This window comes from Xyrauchen texanus, chromosome 35, assembly GCF_025860055.1.
Source record: "Xyrauchen texanus isolate HMW12.3.18 chromosome 35, RBS_HiC_50CHRs, whole genome shotgun sequence".
NCBI lineage: Eukaryota > Metazoa > Chordata > Actinopteri > Cypriniformes > Catostomidae > Xyrauchen > Xyrauchen texanus.
Genome location: NC_068310.1, coordinates 28486969 through 28512423, shown reverse-complemented (window position 1 = coordinate 28512423; position 25455 = coordinate 28486969). Strand labels below are relative to the sequence as shown.

General features: G+C 38.4%; 1 protein-coding gene across 1 annotated transcript; it reads right to left on the bottom strand.

Annotated features, from left to right (window-relative positions):
• Positions 1 to 271: 271 nt before the first annotated feature.
• Positions 272 to 25449, bottom strand: LOC127628866 (SH3 domain-binding glutamic acid-rich-like protein 2). The gene is made up of 4 exons (XM_052105810.1): positions 25250 to 25449; positions 5610 to 5795; positions 3341 to 3421; positions 272 to 2116 (listed from the first exon to the last, which is right to left on the bottom strand). The coding sequence occupies exons 1-4, from the start codon at positions 25292 to 25294 to the stop codon at positions 2102 to 2104; spliced, it is 327 nt and encodes a 108-aa protein (XP_051961770.1). The 5' UTR covers positions 25295 to 25449; the 3' UTR covers positions 272 to 2101.
• Between the last annotated feature and the right edge of the window lie 6 nt (positions 25450 to 25455).

Genomic DNA, 25455 nt, shown 5'->3' with positions numbered 1-25455 from the left:
ACACATTCAACTAACACTTTAATCTGATTGTTCAAAATCAACAATATGTTCTTCTGCATTTATTCCTGATCTTTGTACACTGTACTCATCCCTTTTATTTGGATTCAAGCAGTGGGTAGTGCACATCCGCATCTATTTATAGTCACAATATGTTCCCACACTCTCTACTAGCTAATAAAGAGCTATGTACTTATGTAGCTGTACTTACATTGTAACTCTACTTTTAAATGTACGTACCTTAACCCTCCTCAGGACATAGACAATCAAGAGAGACAACTACATTATTTAATAGGCATTTGAATATATTTATTACAAATGATATTTTAAACATTTAGATTGTTATAGTAAACAATAATAATGTCACACATATATATGGGTTGGTTTAAGAGAGGAATGTTTCCATTCAACAGTATATGAGTGTGCAGTTTGTTTATACAAACAGAGACAATGGGCAGTGAACACAATCATGTCATATGTGTGTATTTGTGTTTGTGTGTGTGAACATAAATGCAACATTCATGTGGAATCATATAATGAAAGAGTGGGAGGAGTGAATAAATAGAAAATGTATAGTCAATAAGAAAGCAAGAGAAAATATTTTTGTAAGAGTGCGTCTGTGTGTGTGTGTGTGTGTGTGTGTGTGTGTGTGTGTGTGTGTGTCTGTGTAAAGCGGTTCTCTGAAGCCTGAGGCCAGAAAACACTGCTGCTCCGTTTAGGAAAAATAGACACTTCTGCTTTGTATGCGAGTGTGTGCAAGCTCACATTTGTGTCAGAGTGATGTCTGTGTGTAAACATAACACATTTTTCATAAAACCAACTTTTTGAGGCCACATCCACATTGATAAGTTTTCAGTTTCCTAACGTCTTATTTTTCCCTAGTCTGCGGTAATGGAGAGCGTATTTGAAATGCTATGTTTTCAGTGGATGAAAAAGAAGTTCTAATGTAGATGTGAGGTGTTTAACGTGGCAAAGTGAATGCATACTGTATTTGAAAGACCTGAGTAAACAAACTAATATTCACAGTGGTGTATGATAGAAGTGCCGCTGCATAAGCTACATTAACAGATTTGCCGTGAATTGAGGCATCACAGGGTGCTACATGCTAAATGCTAACATACCCCTGAGAAGAAAGACCACACATTAACAGTGAATCAACGAGGGAAGAGACTAAAATTTCCCCCAACAAAATATGAGTTCTTCCTAGTTTTTATTTCCCAAAGGAACAAATGGAGTTAGGCTGGTATAGCTGCAGGAATGGGATCCGAACCCACAAAATAAAACTTGGTTTAGTTTTGGGTGCAGTATCCTTTTATCAGGGTTAAAATACAGATTTCAGACTAGTTTTACTCTCAGCAAACCACTGAAATGTCTGTATGAGCAGTGGAAATACTGAGCTCAGACGTGCACTATTATGTTGAGATCTAAATGCAGGTCAGGATTTGGTTTCCCGTTTTGGGGTTGAGTTCTGGCTTATGATCTATCTGAACATTTTGTTACAAATACAAATCAAATCCTGCGGAAAAGGCAACATTTTACCAAGTTCTGCTATTTCTCAACATTTCCTTTTTGCTGTTTGTCTTAGCTCCTTGACAAAGAAAATCTCTTACACATGCACAACTTACAACAGAGTTTGCGCAGATTACAACATTGTAGGTCTTAATCAACTTTGGCAAGCTACATCTAAGCCAGGAAAGACCAACAACAACACACAGATAATTTTCAAGCATCTAACAACTGCTTCATGGAAGTAGGTTTAGAAAACCACTCTACACTGACTGTTCTGCACAGACACACAAACATACAGTACAAGTTCACCTCCATTGTTGGGTAATTGATCAATTGTAGAATAGGCTTGTCATGGAATAAAAACACATATAAATAATTTGTTGGGTCCCGAGGCCATTGAAAACTTTTGTAAGCACCCCATGTATGTGTGTTTGTAAGGGCAGTAGTTTCTTCAAAAAAGCTATGTCGAAGGGCAGCATGTGTTTGGCAAAAGCATTGCTAGCAGTGAGGACTCCTGATCAGAGGAAGAGAGTTACATCACAGAAGAGGAAGCAATACCACAGTGTTTCAGTCCAGGAAATGTCATCTACACAGTCTAGGATTCAGAGTCCTGCAGAGAAAATAATTTTATAACGTTTTATAATCCACAATAATATCATATGAAATGCAAATGGGTTTGTTTCAGAAGAATACTACGATGTCTGAAGATAAATAAAATACCTATTAAAACTGCAATTCTAATGTCACACTGGCTGATTCAACAACATTTAGTGAGTTTGTGTCCAAAGTGACAAACAATCAGATTATCCTACAATATAGAGGCAGCGTAGACATGCACTATGTATAATTGAGCTGTATAAGAGGTCGACGACACTTGATTTTGCCAATACCGATATCTGAAGTGGTAGACAAAATTATAACCGATTAATCATCCAATAGCTTTTAAAATCAGTTAACTAAATGTAAAAAAAAAACAATTCTTAGCCTTTCCTTACTTTTACGGGCACATTCATAAAGGCAGTAAGAGTCTGAAATAAAATTCCAGTAACAGTTGATTGTGCAACCAAAATCCCAATAATAACAATAAAAAAAGATTTTGTGCATAATGCAGGTCTTTTACTTATAAACTAACAAAATTGATCTGCTTTTTGAAGCTTCAAAGGCCTGGCCATCATGCACTTGCATGGGACAATTTTCATTTTTGGGTGTACTAACCCTTTTTAAGCTGTATATAGTCAGTATAGCATTCTGTGATGCTATTCTTATCACCACAATTGAACAGAGAGCAGATATCTGAGTTGTCAGTTCGAACCAGTTTCCGTCCACACAATTGCTGCTCACTGGATGTTTTTGTTTTTGGTACGCTTTGTTGATGAGAGAGGTCAACAGAGAATGGCCAGACTGGTTCGAACTGACAAAGTCTACGTTAACGCTGATAACCAATCTGTAAAATTGTGGTGTGAAGAATATAATCTCATAATGCTATACTGAGATGCAGGTTGGTGCTGATTTGGTGGCACATGGGGGACCTACACAATATTAGGCAGGTGGTTTTAATGTTGTGGCTGATGTGTGTGTGTGTGTGTATATATATATATATATATATATATATATATATGTATTGTATGTATATATATATATATATATATATATATATATATGTCATCAAAATATTAATGTCATCAAAATATTAATATTTGAAGTAAATGAAAATGACAAGATGATTACAGTGTAACATATGGGAGGGAGATAGATATAGAGAAAAGTGTTTTAAGAAGTGGGAGAATCGTTTGAGGTAAAAAGTGATTGTGCCCGCATGTGTGTGTGTGTGTACCTTCACAGAGGGCTGTGATCTCAGGCGGAGGAATGAGAACACTGTGTTGGTCTCTTTAGACTGGAAGAAATCTTCATAGTCCTGCAAAATGACAATGTACATGTGTAAACATTATGCTCTGAATAATAATCTAAATTGAAGTATCTAAATGGTTTTGGGCATATTTCATTTGAAAGTGTAACATGCTAGCTCTAAATGTTTCAACACCTCCTAGATATGTGTCATGTGTGTTGCTTTCTATTAGTGTCAACGGTTAGTCCTTGAGACATGTTGTGAAGGTAGCGGATCTGCAGTTCTCATTGGCTTAGAGAGATGCTGAGGTGGGGTTGAGAGTAATCAGAATTATTGTGAGATTACATCAACAGAGCATTCAGCAAAATCCAAATATTACTGCCATGAGCCATTCACAAAACGCATACAGATCTTCCCATTGTAAATACTGCTTGAACTCTAATTTAAGATCAGAAATTTGTTAGATTGCTGACTCAGCCCTAGAAGGCAAGAGGGTCACACTGACATATTACACTAAAACGCTAATTAAAAATAGACAAGGGGGACTGTTCGGCATCGCTCCACTACAGAAGTCCAGGCACTTGAACACAGTCTAGGGCTCTTTATACTGCAAGGAAAAAGTCTGTGAAAAAATGCACTGACTGTGTCTTGTTTCCATCCCAATAAAGGTAATCCCATGTGTTTGTGTGATTGGCTAGAGAGGACCATGAGACAAAAAGACATTTAAATGTAATTGGCTGAAAAATAAATTGGTGCCTCAACATCCGCCAAGGATCAGATGAAGCGTTTACGTTCTGTAGGGTACAGGGGTTTCTCTTCTAATGCTCCCAAAGTGTAGAACTCGCTCCCAACTGCCACACTAGTGCCTGGGACTGGAGGAAGACACGCCATCAGAGAGCCCTCGCAGCTGACAGAGGATTGCAACGCCAGGAGAGGAGTGTTTCGATGGTACTGGAGCAGCCGCCAGGAGACAGAGGAGCCACTGCCATCCGACAGGAAGCGGAGGAGCTGTTGCCGTCCACCAGGGGACGGAGGAATCGCTGCCGATGCCGGGAGGCATCGGCAGCGATGTACACAGCATTTATGTGTACATTTGATATGTAAATTGTTTTGTGTAAGTATGTTGTTTATTGTAATTGGTATATGTCTCGTCACTGTCATGACTGCTATGTTGCTCGGAACTGCACACAAGAATTTCACCTACTGTTGCACTTGTGTACATGGTAGTGTGACAATAAAGTGATTTGATTTGATTTGATTTGATTTGAGGCGGAGGAACCACTGTTGTCCACCGTCATCCGCCAGGAGGCGGAGGAAGCGCTGCTGTCCGCCAGGAAGCGGAGGAGTGGTTGCCATCCACCAGGGATGTACGACTCGCTACCATCCATGGGAAGGCAGAGGAACCACTGCCATCCACCTGGGGACCAAGGAGCGGCTGCCGGCCACCTGGAGGTGGAATCCAGTGCCATCACCCAGCATCGAGGATGCTGGACAGCTGGCTGAGGACTGAATGGTGGAATCTGCGGTTTTACTCGTGGTTTGTGTGAAAGTGACTAAATTTGTGTTGTTGTTGTAGTGCTTCTAGAGTTCACGTAGTGTACAAGCTACGTAAAAATCATTAAGCAAAAATCTATGTATAGAAACACCATTTTATGAGACCAGGTTGCTTTTTTCCTATGTAAAGCACCTTAAGAGGCTACCTTTAAAATTCTTACATTTAATAGTGTTTTAAGTTTTATATATGTGTTTTAGAAAAAAAGTATTATTACTATTAAGTATAATGACCAAAAGCTGAACCTCACTGGGCCAGAAACAAATGAACTTTACCTAAGAACACGCAGCTAACACCATAGATCTTTGTTTACATGTATTGATTTTTAATAAACATCCTCTCAAACCAAGTACAATGTGGACACATTGACCAGGCAGAGAGCTTTTAGCTTATCATTGATTAACTGTCTGAAAAAAAAAAAAAAAAGTGTATTACTTCAGTGAATACCTTCAAATCCCTAAGATATTTTACAGAGCCAATGAATACTGCATGAATTGAGCTCTGTGGGATATTGATGAAGTTCTAAGCAATGTGTAAGTGTCTGGCAATTAATTTGCTTTGGATCAGAGGCTATTAGTTAGTCTTTGAATTAGATAATAATGTTTTAATGACAGTGGATGTCTCACCCCTCCATAGTTTGACCTATTAAGCACATATATTAGTTTCTAATTAAAATAATTTATTGTACATGTGAGGCAGACTCACGCCGCAATAGTCATCTCCACTGAAGATCTGAGGGGGTAGAGGATTGCCCTTTTCAGGTCGTTTCTCCTCCGGAATGTTCTGGTACATCCAGAGCCTCTGATCCTCCAGCATGGTGATGTCAACCTCCTCGAAGTTGATCCGGTTGGCCTCCAGAAAGCTCACGATGGCCTGCTGATTTTTCTTCAGCTGAGGAATCACATGATGAAACTTTTATAGAAATATAATATAAAATAATGATATACTTTTTAATATAAACTTTTACATTTAATTTTATTTATAATTACTGTATGTGTGTGTGTGTATATATATATATATATATATATATACACACTGTACAAACATTTCTGAGAAATAAATGAAAATACAACTTCAAGAGTATTGAAACAAAAATAAAAAATGACACCAAAATGAAACATGAAGAAGAAATAGAGGAAATCAAGAACTCCTTGAACTTTATGTTGAAGGAGATAAGTTGCCAAACAACAGACCAAACTTATATAACTAATAGATGCGGTGAAATTCCTTAAAATGCATATCAAGGGAAAGGATAAGAAGATTGAAGACTTGGAGAAAATAATTGATGACATGGAACAATATACACAAAAGGAAGACTTGATTATAACTGGACTGGAAACCAAGCACCAAACATAGGCCAGGGCGGTGACAGTCACAAACAAAGGTGAGAATGCCCCTACATATGAGTTACAAACACTGGAACAACATCTCATACAGTTTTTAAAAAGGCAAAATATGACCATTGAAAGTAATACAATTGCGGCTTGCCATACACTTCCCCAAAAGGACAGCAGAACAAGCTGGCAATCATTGTTTGTTTTCTGAAACAAAACAGCAAAATTGAGCTACTAAGACTATTAAGGCTAGGAAGCTAACAGGGATGGGAGTGTATGTGAATGAACATCTCACCAAAAATAATGCTGACATTGCCAGGCAGATACGCATGCATTCTATGGTAGCAAAACAAAATACAAGCCACTTGGACAAGAAATTGCAAAATCATGATTCGGCTGAATGGATTCTCCTGAAACCACATAAGTGCTCGTGGTAAGAGAGCTAACAGACCTAGATAAGTACAGATGATAACTTACAATTTGGCTCAGAACAAAAGTCATCATTAGATAGTCACTTTGATGAACATAACACAGCAGACATTGGTACAAACTGTGAGTGAAATAAATGGCCTAACCAAATAGATGGTCTTTGTATGTGGAGATTTTAACATAGAATACCAAGTGACAGTGCTGCATTAATAGATAGCATTAAAATAGCAAAGGTCAATCCCATCTACAAAAAAGGCACTCAAATTATAGACCAATTTCTCTCCTTCCTCAGTTCATAAATGTTAGAAGAACGTTTTGTTCAAAGGCTCGATCAATTTATAGATGAACAAAAACTTTTGAGTGACCATCAATATGTTTTTTATTTACATCTAAACGATCCACCAAAATGGCAGTAATGGAACTGACAGAAGAAATATCCACAGCAATAGAAAATAAGGAATATACTGTAGGGGTATTCATAGATTTAAAAAAGGCATTCAACTATTGATCATAGATTATTAATGGGGAAACTTGAAAGATATGGTATTAGAGGTGTAGTATACTCACAGATTAGCAACTATCTTGATAATAGATATCAGTAGGTGCAAATAAACAATGACAAATCTGTATTGCTGTGGGTCACATGTGGTGTACCACAAGGTTCAGTTTTGGGTCCAAAGTTGTTTATATTGCAAATTAATGATATTTGTTATGTGTCCAAGTTGCTACCTTTTAGAGATGCACCGATTGTGAAATTCTGGGCTGATACCGTTATCGATGTTTAAAATAACAATATGGCCGATACAGATGTTTTTTGTTTGTTTATTTTGATTTTGTTGTTATTTAATCCCCCTTTTGTGCCAAACAAAGACATCTTCATCATAAAAAAATAAATGAGTCTTTCAGCCCTGCACAAATTCAATCATACAAATTTATGAAACAACGTTTAAGATAACCTTCTTTCACATGACAAAGATTCTTTCTTTTTGTGAAAAACAGCTTTTTCAAGAGCCGTTTTAGCCTGCTATACATCTGCCTACTCAATGAGAATATTTTTTCAGTACATGGCCCAACAAAAATTATTTCTGTGAAACATAAATGCAATTAAATATAAATGTAAAGTGATAATAAAAGCAATAAAATATAAAAGATAAATTATTAATAAACACCAAAATAACTAGGGCTATCTTTCAGCTCTTGTGTTTTTCATACAGAATACAAAGTTCTTGTGTTTCCATTAAGCACAAACTTACAGTAGGTTCAAACATAGGGCTGAAAATTTTTAAACATTTTTAACACTTTACTAAACAAAAATTGGCTTCTTTGGAAATATCTTCCCATACTTTTGCACACGAGCACCCAGTGGCGCCTGCAGCTGTACGGCTATACGCACTGTGCGTACCATGAGCGCTCCGACTGACCTGAGAAATATTTACTCTCAGAATATTTCACCAATCATGAAATGTGCCCCATATTTCTGTTGGCTCTTTAAAGAGCAACATGCAGGTTGAATTTATAACTGAATTAATACTTTATATTGTCTGCAGAGGTCTTTTAAAAACACATATGTAGAAATTACTAATGAAATCTCATTTGATGTAGAGATTTTGATGAAAATGTGCTAGGCTCTGGAATACGCCTTTCCCGCTATAGCAACGCGTCATATGACGTAGGGCGAGGCAAATAAAAGAACTCGCGGTCAGCTCTCTCATTGTTGGGTGTTGATGTAGTTAGAGACAGAAAGTTTTAGATCGAGTTTTAGAGAAGCCATAATAGTAAATTATTGTGTTTGTGCTGGTTGCACGAATTCCAGCCTGTCAGGACATCGTGTCCATCATTTTCCTTCTAGGAAAAACAAGGCTTTTCGGTCTTGGGTGCGTTTTGTGCAGGTGAAGAGAGCAGACTTCACTTCCGCGTCTGTTACCACACACTCAGTCGTTTGTGGCGCACATTTCACTCCGGAGAATTATTGACCTGGAGATTTGTTGGAGTCTCGGATGGGATTTCGGAGTAAGGACCACGTGAGGCTGATTACTGATGCTGTTCCCTCGGTGCACTCGATGGAATCAAGTCCACCGTCAAAGTTTACACCGGATTTTGGTGCGGGCGGGACTGGAGGACCAAGTGCTAACGTTAGCAGACATTCTGTGCAACGAAAACGAGCACTTAGCAGAGTAAGTCTTACTTTTAATTATTTTAACTCTTAATTTGTGTAATTTCGTAATAATAATAGTATAATATTTGTATATAATATATTTTTTATAATATTAAATATTTAATATTTATTTAGTATAATAATACAGAGAGAGGGAGAGAGACTGAGCTTTAGGACAGGTTGTCGTAACATAATTGTCTGCCTTCTGAAATGAATTTAGTAGTTTGCACAATGCTATAGCTACAATGCTACAATGCAGGAAGCTAGCCCAACTCTCTCATTTCAATTCAAACTGTTCTCCCGCCGCCCTCCCGTCTGATTTTGTATCCCCGTAGGCTAACGTTATACTCTCCAGTAAATTGCAAGGTCCAAATGTATTACTCATAATTATAGGCCTGTGGGCCATCATAGGCATGTTCGTCCACACCGGAGAACTCGGTTTCTTCATTCACATCCATTGTAACCTGAGCTTGAGCTTGACCAGACTCCCTCGGCCATCGTCACTTCCGGTTAGTGCTTTATAGACGCGGTAGTTCTTTTATCACAATTTATCTCAAAATATCGTTAATGGCTAAATATATATTACTCCAGTTCAGAAAATCTAGTTGTTTTATCATCAACATACACTATGCTATATAGGGGTGTCCAACCTGCATGTTGCTCTTTAAAAGAACTAGCATGCCATATTTGCGAATGAATCATTCTTTTAAGTTGGTTCTTTTTTAGAGAATTGTCCAAACCGGCTTGCAAAATGGTCTGAATTTAGTCGTGATTCAGTATAATTCGTTCAGAGCGCTCTCTCACTGAATCATTTGGAGTTTTTCACACAGTAAAACAGCATCTGGATATTTATAAAAACAGCGCTGGATACACTGTAAATGTACCTACTGTCAACTGAAATAAAAGGCTGTCTATTTCAGATGTAACTTTGAGAAACTTCAGCTAGTTCTGTGTCATGTGTACAAGGGGCTGTACAAACTGAACGTGTTTTTGCATCCGCTCGAGCTGTTTTTCAATTGTCTTCCATGTAAACATTTGCTAGATGGAAGTCTTTTGATAACTGTGTCACATTTAATTGTGTTTTTGGCATCTCTCATGGGAGCGCTGCATTTTTAGATGCCGTGTCAAGTTAAAAGAACTTCTTCAGCTGATAAAAATGCATCTCGAGACACCTACGTTCTGCTTTATTAGCATGAAAACGCGTCTGTCTGAACAGTTACTGGAAAAAATGCTTTAGCCAATAGTTACATGAATGCTACTAATACTCGAGAAAATAAATAAATGCTGATCTCAAAGTAATCAGAATTGAATGCTTTGGTGTTGGTATTGAAGTACCTCCTGTTGGACATTCTCAGAATCTGCAGCAGGTTAGGCAACTATTGTCCAAGTCGACCGCAAATAACTAACATCGTATTTGCCGATACCGATGTTTGGTTGATAAATCTGTGCATCCCCACTAAATTTTGTTTTGTTTGCAGATGATACCAATTTATTTTGTTCTGGTAAAGATTTTGAGCAGCTTCTGGATACAGCGGAAACAGAATTAAAAACTTTAAAACTATGGTTTGATATTAAATTTAAATAACAAAAAAACTAAAATTGTAATATTTGGATATCGAAAAATCAATAATCAGGTACAAATTATGATAGAAAATGTTGAGCTAGATAGAGTTTAAGAAAATACATTTTGGGGGTTGTTAATGACCACAAACTATACTGGAAACCACATAAAATCATGTAAAGACAAACATGTCAAATTCCACTGTAATTCTGCACAAAACAAAAGACATTATAAATCCAAATTCATTACATATATTGTACAGTTCCTTAATATTTCCATACATTACCTATTGTGTGGAGGTTTGGGGACACACATACAAATCCAATTTTTATATTACAGAAAAGAGCAATAAGACATATAAATAGATCTGTCTATTATGAACCAACAAAAATGTATTTATAAACTCACATCAGTTCAAAACTGCACAAATAAATTTAAAAAGTAAATAAGATGCTTCCAGACTGCCCAGAGGTTTTTCAAATTAGAGTGAGTCAGTATGAACTAAGAGGACTTTGCATGTTTACAAAACAAAGATCAGAACTAATGCAAACAAAGATGTATATCAGTTAGATGGAGTTAATATGTGAAATAGTTTTGAAAGTAAATTAAAATGAGTAAAACACTAAACAGATTTAAAAAAATATTTAAAACTAGTGTGTATATTATATACTAGTGTGTTTTGGGTCTTTTGGGTATATAAAAATACATATTATCAGTGTATAAATATAAAGGGATCTGCACAAAATAATAAATGTAAAAACGGTAGGTGTAATAAGATAAGGCTTCAGCCTTCACCTTTTGGGTCAGTTGTATAAACTTATGATTATTTATTCACATGTCTATTTGAGTTGTATGACTGAAATAAACTGGAATAAAATAACAAAAATATATACAGTATGAATGATATGTGATAGCTAATAAAGGCTATTCTCAAAATGTAACTTGAGTATGAGCATTTATAAGTGTTTGTGCATAAGCAGGAATATGTACTCTAGTAAATATTACCATGAAGACAGCAAACTCCAAAGGTGAGGCACAATGAACAGGTAAGAAATACAAAAGGAAATGCCAACAGAAATTTGCCAAAACTGAACAGAAATATATCCACAGAGGAGATCTCAAAACAATTGTAGAGTAAGGTTGAGTCTGTGTATTCTTAAACGAGACTAGACAGTGAGTGGATGGAAATGGGGAAGAATAAGTAGGGCTCTGGCTGATAGCTTGATAGAAAACAGGTGTGCTGAATTAACTCCGAAATCTGGGAAGTTGGAACGGATAATAGCAGGGGAAGAAGAGACTGATGAGGACGTGACAGTACCCCCAACCCCCCCTCCGGAGGCCCGAAACCCCAGATGCCGAGGTCAACACATTGATGAGGAGCAGGACAATCTGGGTGACTGAAATGTAATTCAAAGGGCCGGATTAATGAGGCCATCACGGGAGACATATGACTTCAGGACCATAGCCCTCCCAGTCCACAAGGTACTGTAAACTGCCCTGCCGATGTCGGGATTCCACAAGGGTCTGGACAGCATAAGCTAGACCATCATCCAGGAGTACCGGCAGAGGTGGGGCGCCTTCCTCATGAGTCACTGGGGAAGAAGGAGAGAGAGGGTAGGTGAGGTTTGAGTAGTTAAACATGGAAGAAGGGTGCTGTGGAGGGAGTTGGAGATGGTAAGTTACAGGGTTGATTTGATGGGATATGGTGAATGGACCAATACAGTAGGGATGGAACTTTCTGGAAGGGAGTCGGAGTTGGATGTCTTTGGTGGAGAGCCAAACCTTCTGTCTAGGGCAGTAGGAGGGAGGATCTGACCGCAGAGTGTCAGCATGGGACTTATGGTGTCTGATGGCCCATTGGAGGGGAGTGTGAGCAGCATCTCATATCTGTTTACTGGCTCTGAACCGGTAGTCTACCGCCAGGACCTCCGAAGGCTCTCCAGACTAGGGGAACATATGTGATTGGTATCCAAGGACTATATGGGACTGACAAGTACAGATGGAGGGAGAAAAGGATCAGGAGTAGAGGAAGGAGAGTGAAGGCGTGAGACAGTGTCAGCTTTGATGCTCTTAGATCCTTGCCGATAGGTGATGGTGAATTGGAATCTGGTAAAAAATAGAGCCCACCTGTCCAGACGTGGGTAAAGTCTCTCAACAGAATGCAAATATTCCAAGTTCATGTGATCTGTGATGATTTTAAAGGAAATCAAGCCTCCTATAGCCAATGTCGCCATCTTCCGGCTGCATTTTTATGGCAAGCAGTTCAGTTTGAGATAGCTTCTTTTAAAAAAAAAAAAGCACAAGGATGGAGTTTGGGAGGTGTCCCTTGGCATTGGAATAATACTGCTCCAACACCGGTGACTGAGGCATCCACTACCACTCTAAAGGGCAGCACAGGTTTGGGGTGCTTGAGAATGGGCGCACTGGTGAAGGCAGACTGGAGCCATTGGAACGCCCTCATGGCATTGGGAGACCCGGGAAGGACTTTGGGCTTATTTCGGAGAAGGATTGTGAGAGGAGCAGACACGATACTGAAGTTTCGGACAAAATGGCAGTAGAAGTTAGTAAATCTGAGAAATCACTGCAGTTCTTTAGTGGTGGTAGGTTGTGGCCAGGTGGTAATGGCTTGTACCTTAGAGGTATCTATCTATATCTGCTGAGGGATGATGACATAACCCAGGAAGTGGATTGATATCTGATGGAATAGACATTTTTTGGCTTTGAGGTACAGATGATGATCTGAAGGACCGCTGAAGGAAATCACAGAGAACTTCGTTCATGTAAGATTAGATTACTGAGAGGGCACTGACCAAACCATATGACATAACCCGGTACTCATAGTGACCGCTAGAGGTGATAAACGTGGTCTTACATTCATCCCCCTTTTGGATGCAAATAAGGTTACACGCACTCCACAGGTCCAGTTTGGAGTAATTGTGGATGCCCATCAGCAGTTTGAGAATAGCTGGTAATAATAGTATTGTGTATTTGAACTTGACAGTGAGTGCTCGATAGTCAATACAAGGTTGAAGTCCTCATCCTTCTTCACAACAAAGAAAAAGCTTGATGCTGCTGGTGATGTGGAAGGGAGAAAATAACTCGCTTTGTCTATGTATTCCTCTATTGCCTGCTATTCTGGAATATATAATGGGTAAACTCATCCATGAAGAAGGGGTGCACCCGGCAGAATGTCAATAGCGCAGTCTTAATCCTGATGTGGTGGTAACTGAGAAGCTTTGAGAGAGCTGAAGACATCGATGAAGCCATTATACTCTGATGGGATGTCAACTGTCTGAGCAATGGAGGGACTCTCAATGGAGGTGATACATTAAGGAAGCCACAAGCAGTCCTTAAAACAGCATTTGCCCCAAGCACACAAGTCATTGATGCTCCAAGAGATAACTGGATTAAGACAAACTAACCAAGATAGCCCCAGGATGACGTCTGCAGAGTTGCCAAAGATGAGCAAGGATATGATTTCAGTGTGGATGGCTCCAGTTTGGAGGATGAGAGGTTCAGTCTGTTGTGTGAAGAAGCCTGACCCAGTGGGTTTCCCCTCAACCGAATGGATAGGAAGTGGAGAATGGCACGATTTTATCAGCAGAGCTTGGAGATGAGTGAGAGGGCAATGAAGTTCCCTGTCGAGCCGGAATCTATCAAAGCAGTTGTTGAAATGGTCTGATTAGAGCTTGAAAGGGTGATAGCAAGGAGAAATGGTTTATAAAAAACAGTGGTGCATTGAATGGAGCTCACGGTCACTCTGGGTGGCGGACTGGGCAGGAGGATAGAAGATGATCCACCGCTACACAAAACAAACACAGTCATAGCTCTTGTCTCCACCTTTCAGTTGACAACAGATGGATGGATCCAAACTGCATCAGCTCCTCTTTGGAGTGGGTGATATAGAACTGTTTCCTTGAAGATAATTCTTCATGGAGAGGATGGACTGAAGTATTTTTCTTTGGTACAGGATCAAAGCTACCACTGACACAAATGGAGAGCTGGGTGAGTTCTTCTAACCCCAAGGCATTGTCCGTATTGGCTACAATGTCCTGTTAAGCCCCTGATGATAGGTGGTAATAAGGGCTGGCTCATTCCAGTTGCACGCTGCTGCCAGGGTACGAAACTGTAATGCATATACAGCCACCGATAGATTAATTAGCATAAGGCGAGATAACTACTCCCCCACATGCGAGTCCCCTACTGGGTGCTCAAAAACCTCCCGAAAGTGGCATATGAAGGTGTTGATAGAATGAATCACTGCCCCACCATGGTTTCAGATTGTTTTTTTATTTAACATTTATTTAACCAGGCAAGTCACTTAATAACAGAATTCTTATTTACAATAATGGCCTGGCAGGAGGACTTCATGGTAGACCCCCCACTGCAGTGCCTTCCTGGAGAGAAGAGAGATGATGTAAATCAACCGTTGCCTTCTTGGTAGGGAAGCCGTTGCATTGGTCCGGGGAACTGGAGTAAAAGTAGGGAGTAGCCAGTGGACAAGGAATTGAGGGTGGAACAGGTGTGGAAGTTGGATTGGGACTCACTTGCGATTATGAGGTGCTGGTATGGCCGTGTTGAGACGAGTCATTGGTAGTGGTGGTAGATGAAGTAAGTAATGCTCTAAACATTGCATACAGCATGGATTGTACCCAAAGGACCATATCATCATGTTGCTGAAGCATTTGTTCCTGGGCAGCGAGTATGTTCTGGCTCGAGTGCAGATTTAGTCTTCTGTCATGCAGACAACAAACTCCAAAGGTGAGGTAAAACCCAATAACAGGGACTTTATTAACACAATAGACAGGTAAGCAAACAAAAGGCAATGCAGAAAGTAGCCAAAACAGAACAGAAATATTTCCACAGAGAAGATCTCGAAACAATCGAAGAGGAAGTTTGAGTCTGTGTATTCTCAAATGTGACTAGACAGTGAGTGGAAAGGAATTGGGAAGTATAAGTAGGGCTCTGGCTGATGGCTTGATAGAAAACAGATGTGCTGAATTAACTCAGAAATCCAGGGAGTTGGAACAGATCATAGCAGGGGATGGACAGACAGATGAGTGCATGAAGAATATTCACTTCAAATTGGAAAGTGGTGGTAGTCATTCTGAGGAAATGGTCCCGATTTGTCCCAATGACTAATTACAGATTTAATTGAAGCAATACTGAAATAGGCACATTATTTGACAGATTTAACTCTATTTAAGAAATGTTACAGTAAAATGCAAAAATTGAAATAAACTATTTTTGTTTGTTTTTCAAACTTTTTTCCTATGGAATATCAGACAATTCCCCATTCATAAACATTAAACCAATTAAATAGAATAATTATATATAAAAATATTGAATAAATAGTCAAATTATCTGGCCATTCTCTGTTGATCTCTCTCATCAACAAGGCATTTCCATCCACAGATGGCACGTAGAGTCTATGGTAACTCAGATAACCACTCTGTACAACTGTGTTAAGAAGAATAGCATCTCAGAATACCATTCTGAGATGCAGGTTTGCACTGTTATGGCAGCACGAGGGGGACCTACACAATATTAGGCAGGTGGATTAATGTTGTGGCTGATCGGTGTATATGTATATATATTTGTGTAGAAAAAATGTATTTCCTGAAAGTTCAGAAGAATTCTTTCAAAATGGTATTGAATAACCCAGTAGTTTAATATTTGTGTGCAAGTGTGCATATGTGTTCCTGTCTATTGTAAGAGCACACAGATGGCCAGCACTCAATGAAATTCTGTGGTTCCCATTAGCCAGATGTGAGAAAAGAGGATTGATCTACAAGGAGGGATTTATTTGAAAGTAAATGGAAAAAACACAGCTGGGAATTAAACACACCTTAAATATTAAAAATATTAGATTCCTCAAAAACTTCAGAACATCAGAGTATGCATTTAGAGCACATCAAACATAATACAATGAACACAATCAATACATCAACCACAGATTTGTGTATATGTGTGTCAACACGTGTGTCCATAAGTGTGGTCAAAAGTTGTTTTGAATACCTGCTCCCTGTCTGGTGCCCTGTTTTAGGTTTTGAAACCTTCTCTATACCAACTTTAAATAAACTTTTTAATTCTTATCTTTCCTACCTGTCTGTTACCCACCACCCTCATCTCACTGACTGCCTTTGTACTGTTTAAAAACTCAATCAATCAGTTTCAATGCAACAATGCCGAGCAAAAAAAAAAAAGACTTTAAACATGATGGCAGTGACTCCAAAGTAAAAAGCCTTCTTCAGTTGCTTCCTCTGAAGGCTACAGCTATGATATGCAGATTATTGAAAAGTTTGAACACTTTATACTGTGCGTTGCTGCCCTGAAGAAAATATATTTAAAAAAAAACATGTTTGAAAGGGGACCTATTATGCAAATTTCACTTTTACATGGGTGTTTGTACATAAATGTGAGTCGGCAATGTGTGTACACAACCACCCAACAATGTTAAAAGTCCACCCACTCCTCTTTCTTATATTTCTATTAATCAAAACCAGTGTGTCAAAATGAATGGTTTTCGTTTCTGCTCTAAAGGAACGTTCCTTGGTTTTGAAGGAAATGTACCCCAAAACAAACCAAAATGTGTGTATGTTCGTGCAAATCATTTTACATCGAACTGCTTTGTGAATGAGTGTCAATATAAAACAGGATTTTCCAAAAATGTGATTCTCAAGCATGGATCAGTACCAATTGTTCATGTTCCAGCTTGTCGTTATTTTTAGCTTACTGTCTGTATAATTCATAACCGCACCTTTATTATGCACAATACAGTAGGTGATTGTCTTTTTGAAAACTATGAAAGTTTTCTGTGAACATAAGGGAGTTGTACTAAAATTGGAATGTTTACTTGCAAAGGCCAGCACATCTGCACAACATATCAGTACCACGTGGGATGTATGTGGCCAGACTGACTCACCACAGCTGTGTAGTGTCAATTAACCATTCAGAAACGTACTGTTCATTCTCACAGTTGTGCCTTCTGCCAGAGTATCTCCTTCATCAGTGTCTGACTCTGGTCCATACATATATGGCTGAACTCCGGCATTTACGCTGTCAGTCATATTAGTTCTGATTTGTTGTTGCTGTAATATCCAAAGCACGAGCTGTAAAGACACAGCCCTCTTCCTGAAAGAGGGCAGGGAGCAGCAGCTCATTTGCATTTAAAGAGACACACGAAATCAGTGTGTTTTTGATTCCACCCAAAAAGAGACATTTACAACATGATATAATAAATGATCCATGTGGTATTTTGAGATGAAACTTCACAGGTACATACATTTTGTAAAAAGGGGCATAATAGATCTCCTTTAAGATAACCAAAAAAAAAGTGTGTACATCTTTAAATCTTTAAGTCAACACAACATACACACAAAAACACTTACGCTGATGGTCTATCTATATGTAATACATTAGCTAAAGGGGTTTAGACAAACATTATCCCTGAACAGGCTCCATGACTGACACTTCTTAAGTCAGTGAACCAACTTGAAATCTAGTTTCATACCACAGCGTTTTGCAAGAGCATGACTCACAAAAATATATATACATACACACTTGTATTTTGAAAGTACCACAGTGTCTTTTCCTGAGTGAGTGTATTTGGAAGCGTCCATATTGTGGGGGAGAACAGATGGAGTACAAAAAGTCCCTTGCTGTCTCTCTTTTACTGCTGACTTTGCAGACTGTGTTGCTAGGTGCAGCTTGCCGAGTCGTTCTGTTGAATTCAGTCACTAAGGTGAACACACACATGAACGTATATATATATATATATATATATATATATATATATATATATATATATATATATATATATACACACATACAGCATTATACATGCATAAGAGAGACAGAAAGAAGAATCTGTGTCTTAAGGTAGAGTAGTTCTCCATTAAACATTATGCCCCGACTGTACCTTTTAAAAGCTCTCTATAAAACTCCTTGCTTGAGAACCAGCATGCAGGACAATAGCTACTCTTAGTCTTATGTTGACCCAGCAAGAACTCTTTTAAGAACTCTACTTCTGGGGCCTGGATAGCTCAGAGACTACTGACGCTGACTACCACCCCTGGAGTCGCGAGTTTGAATCCAGGGTGGGCTGAGTGACTCCAGCCAGGTCACCTAAGCAAACAGTTGCTAAGGAGTGTAGAGTCACATCCTCGTGGTCGCGATTAGGGGTTCTAGCTCTCAATGGGGTGCATGGTAAGTTATGCATGGATCGCGGAGAATAGCATGAGGCTCCCATCCTGTGAGTCTCTGCTGTGTCATGCACAGCGAGCCAAGTGATAAAATGTGCATATTGACGGTCTCCGAAGCAGAGGCAACTGAGACTTGTTCTCCGCCACCCGGATTGAGGTGATTAACCGCGTCACCATGAGGACCTAACTAAGTAGTGGGAATTGGGCACTCCAAATTGGGAGAAGGGGGCTCTAGTTCTCTGCCTGATCAACACCTGTTAGCTAAAGTCAATCCAATCTCATGAAAAGTCATGATAATAGAATGAGATTGCGAAATTGTAGGACTTGCCCCATACAAAATCTTCTGACTTTTACTCCCATAGAGAAACATTTATGAAGCAACGAACAATGGTATTATGATTTTTCTTAGGTTTAATACCTAAAACAAACCTAAACCTTACAATTTAGTCCTTAGCTAAACCCTAAACTAACCCTGATTTTAAATCTAAAACAACTTGTTTTATTTTAAGATGACATCAAAAAGCCTTCTTATTTTTAAACCCATCCCCTCCAGCTACCATTATTCTGGTATAATGCCCACTATTTACAATTTAATAAATTCCTCATGGAATATTAGAATATTAAATATTCTGTTTTACTAGTAAATGCATCAGATTACGAAGTGAGATTTGTTTGAGTTTCATGTTGACTTTTACACAATGCAAAAAATAATTGTCTGAATTGTGTTTTTCTGTAGATTCTCAATATATCAAAATATCGGTCCGAACAAACCAAAAGCTCAATAACAAAAATAAAAAATATGATTAAAGATAAATAAAGATCTTAAATGGGTCAAGGAAAGACAAAAGCCATGATGAGGTTGTATGCGTGTCATTGACCCTGTCTCCACCTGGTATTAAGATGCGTCTCGGATGATCCGATCACATGTGGTCAGGTGAGACACATTGCTGTTTACACCAGGTCGTTTAAATGCATCTCCTGTGACCACTTGTGATCGGATTTGAAAGGGAGGGACTCTGTTTCAAGACGACATACTTAAATCACTTTGTCCATGTTCCTATATGACAATAAACTGCAGCAAATTCTGAAAAGACAAAGAAAGTGCGAAAAAATGGCATGCCATTTCTCCCTGATGCAGCTAAAATTTTTACCTATGCACAAAAACTAAATTTCAAGCAGAATTGAGTGTTATTTTAGTAGTGGATTCGTTGTATTAACCTGAGCTGTAGATGTCTGTGCTTCTCATAAGTGTCCCTGCATGTTGTTATCAGACACACTGAAGAAGATCTGTGAAGTTCTCACGTTTGTGAATACTGTATATCTGCTTTTTTTATTTTTCCAATCGGATGGTTATTTCCTTTTAAACCACTCATAACCGGCAAAAATTAAACTCTTGTTTTAGTGCAGCGGTTGATTGACAGAAGAGGGGAGGTGCTTCACTGCAGCTGGGACACATACAGGATGGATTAGCGTTTACACCTCAAATGTGATGTGTTCAGATGCATTTTTTACCACATATGTATGTGGTTTCTGTGATCTGATCACAAAATGTTTTAGACCCGGTTTAGACCTGTATTTTGCGCTGACCAAATCTGATCCGAGCACCAAAAATGCATCTTAATACCAAGTGGAAACAGGGTCTGTGTTCTGAATCAATGAGCTGAATGCAGTTTAATCATACCCACTTAACACAGAGAAGCAGAGCATTTTTCAGTGATGAACCCATCTCTCCACTAAGCTTAACTGACTGAAATGTCTCAGTGAGCTCTCTCTCTCGCTCTCTGTCCTTTGCATGCATGTGTAAGCATGCAACAGTGGGAGGTGAATGAGTGTAATGAGTGGAAAAGGTTAGTCAGGAGTAAGACCATTATAATCCCACTCTGACCAATGCTTTTGAGTTAATGTGAATCAGAGAGTGTGTGTTTGTGTAGCTGTCAGTTCTGACATACAGTATAGCACTGGATGTGGACTGATGGGTTTGTCTCACTTCCGCTCATCTGATTTGTCATTGGAATACTGCACTGCTCTGAGCAAAATCTCTCTGTAAATACAGAATGGTTTTCATCAACCATCACTCACTCCATATAAACATCGTCTTGACTCAAAATGCACTTTACATTACCATTGGGCAACATTTTACATTAGTGTTCTCTTTTTTAAGTGTTCATAAAGTGGTTCGTTAATGACTAATAAGACATTAAAATGCATTATAAGTTAACAACATTAATAAAAGGGCAACTTTCATGAAATGCCAAATAGTGAGCATTTTAACTTGCATGTTAGAAATGCTTCATATACTAGGGTATAACGAGAAACAGAACAATACTTAAGACATTTTTTACTCTAAATCTCAACTTTCACAACTGAATGTCACATGTGGTGCCTGTTTAGTTTCACTTTCAAATATGAAAGTGAAAGTGGAGATTTAGAGTAAAAAAGGACTTAAATATTTTTCTGTTTCGCACCCACACCTGTTATATTGCTTCTGAAGATATGGATTTAAACACTGGAGTCTTATGGATAACTTTTATGTTTCCTTTATGTGAGCTACAAAGGTCTGATCACCATTCACTTGCATTGTATTGACTCACAGAGCTGAGATATTCTTCTAAAAATCTTTGTTTATATTCTGCTGCAGAAGGAAAGTCATGCACATCTGGGATGGCATGAGGGTGAGTAAATGAGAAGAGAATTTGGATTTTTGGGTGAACTATCCATTTAATTACTGTGTAGTGTCTGGACTCACTTGTGCTGTCACTATCCTTGTCAAGTTACCAAGTGACAATAAAGCCTACCTAGTCCTAGTTACATAAAGTCCTTTGCCAAAAACTTTTCAGGTCTTTGTGCTCATTCACGTCTTAACATTTAATAAAGACTGATGACTACACAATCTTACAGACCTGTGTACTCAGACAAATGAGTGCTGGTGGTGTAGTGGATAAAGCACAGGGCTGTTAATCATAAGGTCGTTGGTTCGAATCCCACAGCCCCCAACATTGTGCCCTTGAGCAAGGCACTTAACTCCAGGTTGCTCTGGGGGGATTGTCCCTGTAATAAGGGCTCTGTAAGTCGCTTTGGATAAAAGCATCTGCCAAATGCATAAATGTAAATGTACATATATTAATGTTAGGGACATTAAACATTTATAACCTGTGAAGTAAAATGGCTCACTATTGGGCAGGTATTGTATGAAAGTCACCTTTTTTATGCATGTAGTTGCAACTGCACATCAATGGTTTATAATGCATGTGTAAATTAATTATTAGCCTAGTCAATAATTAACCCTTTATAAACCATTAACAAAGTGAACATGTAAAAGTTTGGAAAATTGGACAGATTTTGCTGTTTCGGAACTAAATTGGAACTTTAATTCACCAAAGTGGCATTCAACTGATCATAAGGTATAGTCAGGACATTACTGATGTCAAGAACAGCACCATCACTATTTGAAAAAAGTCATTTTTTATCAAATCTAGACAGGCCCCATTTCCAGCAGCCATCAATCCAACACATTATCCTTGAGTAATCATGCTAAATTGCTAATTTGGTTCTAGAAAATCACTTGCCATTACATCAAGTTGAAAGCTATTTGGTTTGTTAAATGAAGCTTAACATTGTCTTTGTTTTTAATTGCCACATAATGCAATAGACTGGCATGTCTTAAGGTCAATATTAGGTTAAAAATGGTAACAACAAAAAAGAAACAGCTTTCTCTAGAAACTCGTCAGTCAATCATTGTTTTGAGGAATGAAATTGCCAAAAAAACTGAAGATTTCATACAAAGCTGTACACTACTGGGCAGCTGTGGCTCTGTTGGTAGAGTGGGTTGGCTGCCAATCGCAGGGTTGGAGGTTCGATTCCTGGCCCACACAACTCCACATGCCGAAGTGTCCTTGGGCAAGACACTGAACCCCAAGTTGCTCCCAATGTCAGGCTAGCACCTTGCATGGCAGCTCTGCTGCCATTGGTGTATGAATGTGTGAATGGGTGATTTGGACACAGTGTAAAGCGCTTTGGTAATGTCTAAGGTTAAAAAAAGCGCTATATAAGTGCAGACCATTTACTGTTTATACTACAAAAGACAACTGGATCCAACAAGGACAGAAAGAGATGTGGAAGGCAAGATGTACAACTAAACAAGAGGATAAGTACATCAGAATCTCTAGTTTGAGAAAGAGACGCCTCACATGGATTATTTGAACTTCCAAAAACATATTTTAGCTTTGATAATTACATTGAATTATTATAAAATTATATAAATTATTGCATGTAAACAATTATGTGTACGTGGCAAAAATCTTTATTCACATGCTTTTTGTTTTTTTTTCAGTCCAATTGACGCTAAAGGTGACGTCCCATGGCTGATTGTGCTCACAGGGAAGGTCAAGCACATATGGGAAAACACAATGTTAAGCTAATTAATTAAATCAACTTATGTGAAGTTAATCCTTCCTAACTGTGTCTGTCTCAGTGTGTCTGTCTTTTTTTTATAGTCTAATATAGATTGTCAATATTTTGTTTGATCGCTGTTCATTTCCTTTGGTGCTGAAACGCGTTTGACTGGTTTGCAGCGTACCACTCCCTTTTCTTCATGTTTAAAGAAAGCAGCAGTTCCTCTCCTTTACAGTCATTATAAAAACTGGAGACATCCTGTTTACATTCTCTTTCTAGGGGAAAACTGTATTGTGTCAACTGGTGATGGCAATTGCGATAACTGACATGATGAAGAGACAGTATTCCGTGTTTTCTTGGCATGTTTCAGAAGATGAAAGACAAACAGAAATGGTTTGTTTGGCAACATTTCCACAATATTTGTCCAATTATTGTAAACGGTGCAATGACTCTTTTGTCTATGGGTTCTTCTCTTTTATAAAATTGTAATAATTACTTCACAAATTTTCTGTGAGATATATAAGAATATTTGTATTATTTACTGTGAGCATTTTTGGGCGGAACGTTGTTATTTACTTTTTAATTCTCTCATGAATATTAAAAAAAACATTCTCTCTGCGAATTACAAAAAGCTGGCATTTAAAACACATTTCATTTAACGTGAGGAGGCCTATGTTTAAAATTCAATGCCCTGTTCAGTTCTTTATTTTAAATACATTGACAGATTCTTATTTGATTTTTTTATAGCCTACATATGAGCCACTCATTTATTATCATGGTATTTTGAAACACTGATGTTCCACCTGTAATTTAATTTAGACAAAGTTTAGTCTAAATCAACTAAGAGTGAGTTAAGCTTACTTTTGGGCTTCGGCATCAGCACACTCTCAATTGAGCGGAGACACATTTTGCACTGCCTCTTATATGGTGCATGGAAAATATGTGCACAAAAGAAGTGGCAAGAGCACAAGGAAGCAATGTAAAACTGTCTGAAGACATAAAAATGCAATTAAATGCAACCATTACTGATACAATTACTGATTAAAACAGGTGTTTTATACCATTTCCTGTGATTTATACTGCTTTGTTGCAGCAATATGAACTTTGCATAAATGGTGGTGGTGGGTTGGGTTTGGCTGACCCTGGTGCCCCATCAAAAAAATTAGGTGACACCCCTGGAAGGAGGGAGAAAGAGTCAAAACAGTGAGTATGATATCCAGTATGTGTGTGTGCTGAAATGACAGAGTTTTAAAAATAGCTTTTTTTGGGTAAACAAGTCTAGGTCTTGTAGAAATATAGAGATAGCAGAAATCATTGCATAACTTATTTAGATAATTACCTCATGCTATTACTATTAAAATGCTCTATCTCCTTCTTAATCTAATAACATCCAAACACACTACATAGCTTCATCTTCATATCAGACATTTCAAATGCGCAATGAGTCACTGTCCAAACACACTTCTTCTTTCATCTGAAACACAAAGATACAAAACTGTCCAACCTTCCTCCCACTCCCTTTTCAGAGCCAGTCCTGCGAGAAACGTTTCAGAGCCTTTGATCTCCTCATTTAAAGATCTAAAAATCAATGTCACTGGACCAGCCCGTTAAAAGGCTGAAATATAATCCATGCAACATCTCTGCACTGAATGGATCAGGGCATTTCTCGTGCATTCCCCACATCCTGTAAACCAAGTCATTTAAAATTGCACAGGTCTGTACGCTAGAGATTGAGGCGTTGTAGTTTAAATTGGCAGTGGGTTTGTTTGTACTGTAAACATGCACTTTGTTCAACCTTTAAGCTTTATGGCTGTTTGCAGTGCGCTGAGGTGAACAACAGTTTTGGATTATCTCGCGACCACATCTAATCACCATATGACATATTACAAAAGTATTTGGTAATATTTAGAAAGGCTACACCTTTTTTTAGTGACCTGAATAGGCCTATGGAAAATATATTTATGCATTAGAGTCAGAACTATCCGGAATATTGTTCACCGTGTGCCTTGCAAATAAATGTGTTATTGCCGCCCAATATTGCGCACTTATATGTAATAAATGTAATGCATATAGCCAAGTTATTCAAATAAGTATAGCCTACATGATACTTACTTATAGAAGAGTTGTGTAAATTATATAAAATTACACGTCATATTTAAACAGTCACAGAATATAGACTGAAAGAACACTGTCAATGTGTCATTCCTCGCAGACAGTCTCCAGTTTAACAGCAAGCTACTCTGAAATGCGCGTTATAAACACGTACTCACCACGATAGAACCAGACGAGGAGGCGATATACACTCTGATAACCATCCTAATCCACACTTGCCCTTCTAGAAAAGCTAAAGGCAGAAATGTTGCGCTCTCCCAGCGGTGACGTCAACTTCACCCTTTGAAATTAAAGTGAGTGCGCGCTCCCAGTGTTCAATAATAATAAAGCCGCTCGCGCTCCATTAGTGCACTTCACTCAATCG